The sequence below is a fragment of the Hesperophylax consimilis genome, chromosome 20, assembly GCF_061612785.1.
Source record: "Hesperophylax consimilis isolate HC1 chromosome 20, BYU_Hcon_1.0, whole genome shotgun sequence".
NCBI lineage: Eukaryota > Metazoa > Arthropoda > Insecta > Trichoptera > Limnephilidae > Hesperophylax > Hesperophylax consimilis.
The window spans coordinates 12469764-12477288 of record NC_142855.1 but is presented as its reverse complement, the minus strand read 5'-3'; the positions used below and the strand labels follow the sequence as shown (position 1 = coordinate 12477288).

At 34.5% G+C, this 7525-nt stretch overlaps 1 protein-coding gene across 3 annotated transcripts; it reads right to left on the bottom strand.

Annotated features, from left to right (window-relative positions):
- Positions 1-2581: 2581 nt before the first annotated feature.
- On the bottom strand, positions 2582-6524 carry LOC149414103 (uncharacterized). Of its 3 annotated transcripts, none has more exons than XR_016304055.1 (4): positions 6417-6524; positions 5671-5855; positions 4082-4237; positions 2582-3965 (listed from the first exon to the last, which is right to left on the bottom strand). XR_016304055.1 is itself a non-coding variant. In XM_089643904.1 (3 exons), the coding sequence occupies exons 2-3, from the start codon at positions 5822-5824 to the stop codon at positions 4077-4079; spliced, it is 315 nt and encodes a 104-aa protein (XP_089500030.1). In that variant the 5' UTR covers positions 5825-5855; positions 5983-6485; the 3' UTR covers positions 4053-4076. The 3 variants fall into 3 exon arrangements, 1 of the variants encoding a protein (XP_089500030.1); XR_016304054.1 differs by having other exon boundaries at positions 5983-6485; XM_089643904.1 differs by lacking the exon at positions 2582-3965 and having other exon boundaries at positions 4053-4237; positions 5983-6485.
- Between the last annotated feature and the right edge of the window lie 1001 nt (positions 6525-7525).

Below are 7525 nucleotides of genomic sequence, written 5' to 3'. Positions count from 1 at the left end.
GAGTTTGCGAAAGCTTTTGACAAAGTAGATCACTTCATTTTACTAACCAAACTTGCGAAATTTGATTTATCACACAAACTGTTTTTGTTCTTTCATAATTATATGGCTAAAGGAAAAACAATACGTAGTTTACCGACAGGTCGCTTCTAAACCTAACCTCACAGATTCTGGGGTCCCTCAAGGGTGTAATTTAGGACCTCTATCATTTTCTATGTTTATTTATGACAGCGCGCTGTTCAAAAAATTCGTAAACTTTTTGTTGTTTGCTGACGATATTAAACTGTATGCCGGAATAAAGGTCAAAGAGAACTCTATTCGTTTACAATTCGATATCGACCTCATAGCAGAGTGGAGAAGTCGAAATAAATTTAACTTCAACAGCGGAAAGTGTACAATTATGTGCTTTACAAAGGCAAAGCAAAGGCATTATATTTAAAGTACTTTAAATATAAAATGTCTAACACGCGTTCAAGTCCCGTTGGCGTCATGTATCTTTTATCAGGAGATTTTTCAATGTGGATGAGTGTTTCAGGCTAATAATTATTGCTTATAAAATAATTGTTACCCTTTGTGCTATGCATAAAAAATCTTGTCTTAAACATTGGTTTACCAAAAAAATAATAAGAAGTTAAAGTAATTTTAAAAGTTTTTTAATGTAGACGGTAATAGCATATTTTAGGCATCATAGGCGTAATACAAATAATAGGAAAATGTTTCTCACTTACAGATTTTTTCTTACCCAGCTTTTAACATTTATTTTATACGAGTTTAGGTTTTGGCACATGTTTATGGAATTCGGCAAGGAATGAAACAATTTTGGGCGAATATAATTAATGCGTCTTTGGGGCAGTCTGGTTTTGCAGTGGGGCACTGTGTACATGCATATGTTGTGTCTCTAGCTAGAACGATTTGGGTTTTACAGAAATTATAAGGACGAGTGTATATAAATTTAAGACATTGGACACAGTAGATCCACCTTAGTTACATATTTCTTTAACGAAGACTTTTCGTTCTCATATCGATTCGGTGTACAACACTGTCATGGGAATCCTAGGTTTCGTAATCTGCAACGCAATATCTTATTTATTATACGGCAGTCATATTTTATTCTGGTTCGTGATAAAAAAACTTACCTATAACTATCACGCGCTTGGAACTATTAATTTAACTGCTTGTGTTAATCAGCGTAAAGGTTATTAAGTAGAATAAGAGCACACAGCGACAAGATTCTGTTTGGCGAAAGCATGACATGTGTCGACAAAAGTGAGGATTAGAGGTGAAGCGTAAATACTAGAACGGATACGACAATGATGCTTTCGTGCTTAGTATTTGTTCTTAAGTATTGTGCGTCTTGCGAGTGTTTATGGTGAATTATTTTCCTCGGTAATTATCTAGCAACCCCCCTGTTTTATATAAGATTGTTCCCGTTCACATCAGATAATATTCTATGACTATAATCTGTTGACACATCACCCCGTGACTTCCTGACGCTAAACCTTTCATGTAAACAATGTTGATTTAATGTAAAAAAAACTGCGACAAACGCCATATTTCAAGCTAGAAATATGTATTTAAAAAAAACCTTTTCAAGTTAAAGCGACATAAGCAATCCTTAGAATCTTTTTAGCGATAAAATGTGTGTTAAGCACGAAACACAGGTTAACATTCAAAACCTTTTTTTTTGTTTTAAAGTTATTTTTGAAGAAGTAGGTACTAAAGCTTGTATTATATTGCACCTGTTAAACAATCCCAAACCCCACACTAGTGGTTAGGATTAGATTGCAAAAGATCCCCTTACTGAAAAGGGTGTTGTAAACCCAACGAAATGATCAACCATTTACCCTTTATTAATAGTTGTTTATTAGTATAAAATTTAAAACACGTTTATCATTAAAATAGCTAAAAAAACTACTAAAATTTACATATTTATTTATAAGTAAAAGAAAATCTACTAAGAAAAAATCTTTAATTCATTTCTAACTTCTCCCTCTATTCGAAATTTTAGGTGAACGAAATCAGAAAAAACGCTCTCGTGGACAGTTTTACTGATTGGCGTTTCACATAGTTTTATTAAATAAATAAAAATTATTAAGGTTAAGTAATTTTGTACTTAAATCCAAAATCCAGTTTTGTATGTTCCCCCTGAATACGATGTCGCCATTTCTTAACGCCACAGTTTAAACATGTTGAAAGCAGTGCCAGTTTACGATTTGATAACGAGAGTTACAGCCGACAAAACACGTGGTAATCCATTTTCAGTTGAGTATTATTGGTGAAATTGTTGGGACGCATTAATATGCTTTTTGAATACCTCATTTTAGTTTTACTGTACATTGAATTTTACTATGAAAAATGGATTTGTAACTAATTTCTTATATTTGCTATTTTGTGAATGCCTCCATACGTGTAAAAATATATTTCACAAAATATTTACTATTCAACATTTGTTTTCGATGCAATACACCGCATTTTTGAATGACGATCATTTGTTAAATGAGGGTAAATATTAAAAAAAAAACATACCTATTGTTTTATAAACTCAATTTTATTAGGAATCGGGTTCAAATACGTTTATCTACCTTTGTGCTTACACTAGTACTGCATCAAAATACTAAAAGTAGCCAAGCCAAATTTTAAAATTGGTAAAATGGAGGTTACGATGGAGCTGAACTAGAATTGGAAAACAAAATGTAAAATTTCTGCAGCCATCTTGATATTGTAAAGGGTTCGGCTTCAATCTTACAATGATGGTTATTTTTTACTATGAGTCAGCATGTGTCTTATTAAATATTTTTCCTGAAAGCATGAATACGTGCAGTCAGAACACGAAAATGGTTTTTCTCCACCATGAGTAAGCTTGTGAATTTGTAAATATCCCTTTCGAGAACATGAATAGTTGCAGTCGGAACATGAAAAGGGTTTTTCTCGACTATGAGTAACCTTGTGGATTTTTAAACACCCCTTACTAGAACATGAGTAGTTGCAGTCCGAACACGAAAAAGCTTTTTTTCCACCGTGAGTCAACATATGACGTCGTAAATTTTCTTTTCGTGAACCTGTATAGCTGCAGTAGGGACATGAGAAAGGTTTTTCTCCATTGTGAATCAGCTTGTGATTTTTTAAATTAGACTTAGTAGAACATGAATATTTGCAGTCGGAACATGAAAAAGGTTTTTCTCCGTCGTGAGTCAGCTGGTGGATTTTTAAATATTCCTTTGTAGCACATGAATAATGACAGTCGGAACAAGAAAAAGGTTTTTCCCCACTGTGAGTCAGCATGTGTCTCATCAAACGTCCCTTTACAGAAAATGAATGGTTGCATTCGGAACACGAAAAAGGTTTTTCTTCACTGTGGGCCAGCTTGTGAATTTTTAAATATTCCTTTGAAGCACAAGAATAGTTACAGTCGGAACAAGAAAATGGTTTTTCTCCACTGTGAATCAGCATGTGTTTCATCAAATGTCCCTTTGTAGAACATAAATAGTTGCATTTAGAACAAGAAAAAGGTTTTTCTCCAGTATGAGTCATCACGTGTCTCGTTAAATCTCCCTTTGTATAACATGAATAGTTGCATTCGGAACACGAAAAAGATTTTTGTCCACTGTGCGTCAGCATATGTCTCGTCAAACTTCCTTTACGAGAAAATGAAGAATTACAATCCGAACATGAAAAGGGTTTTTCTCCACTATGCGTTTGCATGTGACGTTTTAAATTCGCTTTTTGTGTACATGAATAGCTACAGTCGGAACAATAATAAGTTTTTTTTCCACCGTGAATCAGGGAGTGATTCTTTAAATCGCCCTTTCTAGAAACTAAATAGTTTGCGTCGGAACACGACACAAGGTCTTCTCCAGTATGGGTGCGCAGGTGAAGTTGAAATGATGATTTAAGAGAGCAAGAGTATTTACAATGGGGACAGGATAATCGTTTTTCCACAGGATGAGTCTTCAGATCGGTCAATAAGTCTGCAAAGATAACGGATAAAGTTTAATAAGTGAAGTACTCGTATAGTGAATTGGTAAAAATCCAAAAATTGTGAGAGCACGAATCTTCAATTTAAAAAACTTAAAATAGATTTAACCTGTTGTCTGGATAATACTTTCAGAGCCCTCCAAGCATTCTTTTTTAACATTCGGGAGGTCAATGTCTATTTCCGTAGAAGGAATTCCCCCTCCATATTCTTCCAGGGGTCCTGGTTCTATCTTAATGGTGGTAAAAGTCTCCACAATAATACTACCTGAAAAAATAAAACAACAATACATACATAGATATGCCGAGACGAAAAATGTATTCAATATTACGGTCATACCTCTCCGGGAGAGTAGGTACCATAAGAAAACAATACGCTTTTACTGAAAGTAACTATATACATTCAAATATTTACGATTAAAGATATCAAGTAAGTAAGGAAGCCCCGTGTAAGCGGCAATTTGGATAAGAGACTTTAATATTAATTTAAGAAATAAGAACATCAGATGCTGATGATGCGGTGCTAATTGCTAATAGTATGGAACATCTACAGTCTCTCGTGTCTAAGATGAACTAAGTATGTATGAAGAATGAGTTAATGATTTATTTATTTATTTAAACGCCCATAGGGCTTTTACATATTATGAATGTAAGTAAGTCTAAAGTCATGGTGTTTGAAAGAGAGAGTACGAAAACAGTGTGCAATATAGTTGTGAATGAGGAATACTTGGAGCAGGTGGATAAGTTTGTGTATTTAGGAAGTATGTTCTAAAGAAATAGGAAGGCTGACAGAGATATTGAAAGGAGGATAAATGCAGGTAACTCTATTAATGGAGGACTTAACGCAGATGGCGCTAACAAAAAAATGTTGAAGTGGTGCATGTAACTGGCAGAGAAATGATGAAAGTAGATGGAATGCTGTTAAAATGAGATCCCTAAGGCATTTGTGAGATAAAACCATGTATGATCGTGTGAGAAATGTTGAGGTCCGCAAAGGGACACTAAGATGGTTTGGGCAAGTAGAGCGAATGAGCGAAGAAAGGAGTGTAAGGAGAATATATGATGCGAATACGAATGGTAGCAGAAGTCGGGGACGCCCGAGGAAGACATGGCACGATCAATTGAATCAGATACTCGAGTCGAGCCATGTCAAGAGTCAGAATAATAGAAGACTATGTATCAATGTGAACTAGGAAAGAAGTGTGTGCCAAGACCGAGTTGTTTGGCGGTACTTCCTCTCTGCCTACCCCTGCGGGGAAACGGCGTGATGGTTAGTTAGTTAATTAGGACCCCAGATTTCGACTTCAGGGACCGATGCTTCAAAAAGTAAACATCATTTACTCTAGAGCACATTCAGAACGGAGTGATGCTGTTTACAGCCAACGGAATAATGTTTCCTTTTATTATTTGTATGTCAATTTTACATGTATTTTAATGCTTGCTAATAACTTAACCTGCAACTTATAACGTGTCCTAAATAAGATGAGGTGATAACATGAAGAATCGAGAACTTTCTGTGAGACTCCTAAGTTTAAAGTTTGCTCAGTTTGACAGTTCCTGTAATTTTTAAAGCAAATACCAAAATAATTTATGAACGGCAAGAGGGGATGCCGTAAACAAGAATATGTCCTGTCTACGCAACATTTGAAAAAGGATTTAGATTCCGAACAAATGAATTTAATATCCGACACTTTTACTTACTTGCTTTCCGAGTACCCTCAGCATACTGCAAGCATTCCTTTTTTACATCCAGGAGGACGACATTTTTATCCGTATACGACATTTCACCTCCGACTTTTTCCCGGGACTCTGGTTCTGACTTTATCGAAATATTCTCTGGATATAGCAGATCCATCGCAATGCTGTTGTAGGGTTAAACTAATTGGCTGAAACACAAAAAAAATGGTACCAGAAACGTAACAATATAACGGAACTATAATTTGTATTAGGTACTTTTGAATATTAAAACAAACAGGTCATAACAAATTTTTCAAAATAAGATATAATTTTGACCTTGGATTCAAGATATTTGAAAACGGTTGAGAGAATCGGCATCAATCGTAGGATTACAGTTATACGTCTCTACATAAAACTGGAATAACCGTATACATTAATAGTTCCGTCATTCCGCTTTTGGCCAAACATCAATAATCCACAACATTAAAAAAAGAATATACCGGTGTATTTGGTCATTGACCCACAAACCTAAATAAAATGCCGTATAATAATTGAACATTATGCAGATATGAAATTGACGGCTCAAACGTTCCTCGGTTAGCCGGGTTTAATCATAGAAAATAAATTCCTAAGTGTCAGTAAGTAGGTGTCAGAAGTAAGTCGCGTTTGCCTTAGTGACAAGTCACAATGGTCGCTAAGTTTGATTTGTAACAACGGCCGTCATAAATGGAGTTTAAAGGAATATGAATATAATAAGCAATGTGAAATACTCAGGTAGAAAATAGTAGGACCCCAAGATTAGCAGAAATCAGTAGCGAAATCACTGTCACGCGTCAACAAACTAGTTAGCATCATAAATAAACCATCACTAGATCGATATCTTCGGGCTTCTGTATAGAAAAAGCTTGTACACTACTTAACCACAGATATAGCTGACGGAGCGGTGATGATAGACAAGGTAGAGCAACACAAGGCCATTTAAAAAAGGTGCAACCAAAGACAATATAATTATTTATTTATTTATTTATTTATATATACGCCTAAAAAGGCTTTTACATCGAAGTGATACGTGATGCAGTGTACATAGGAGAATATGTATTATACAGGAGATATTGACAGTAAATAGATGTAATCAAAAATAAATTAAAGAAAGGTACAAAATACACAATTGCTCTCAGTAATTCATTATTTAGCCCAAAAAACTATTTTAAAAATGTCCTTGAAGCAGAAAAATATCGAAATGTTGATGGCAAAGTTCATCTGACAAGAAAATGAACTTTTACGGGTTATTTTGTCAGTGAAACTTGTTAATTTGAGTCGAAAAAACCGAAAATTACTCAAATTTGAATTTCTTTATAAAAGGAACAAGAAATTTGAGTAAATGAAAAACAAAGAACAATGAAGAAAACTTGCAAAACATGATTGTGCTTATCTACGACGGATGGATTCTGACATTTTGTTCTAAAAGAAAAATAAACAAACTCATGCTTACATTTGTTAAAACAAATTTAATTTAACCGAAACAATAAGATAAAACAGGATAATCACCAATCAATAACATGAATTAGTTGGTCAATGTAATAAATAACATTTATACGTTGTGGATGAAGACATATACCAAAAAGACGTTGGTATGAAGCACTTTTTAAGCCATCGTACATTGCGATTGCAAAAATATCACAAACTGACGCGTAATTTACGTCGGAATAACATAAAATCTGTCAATTCACTTTAAACCTGAACTTACGTAGGTAGTGAATTTAGCTATTACTCGCTAACACTACACGGGCTTTATATGTTTATCAAGAAAAACTTTAACAAGCAATGTTTTACAGACCAAATGATAATATTTCACGAATTTCGACGACCCTTTCGTTTC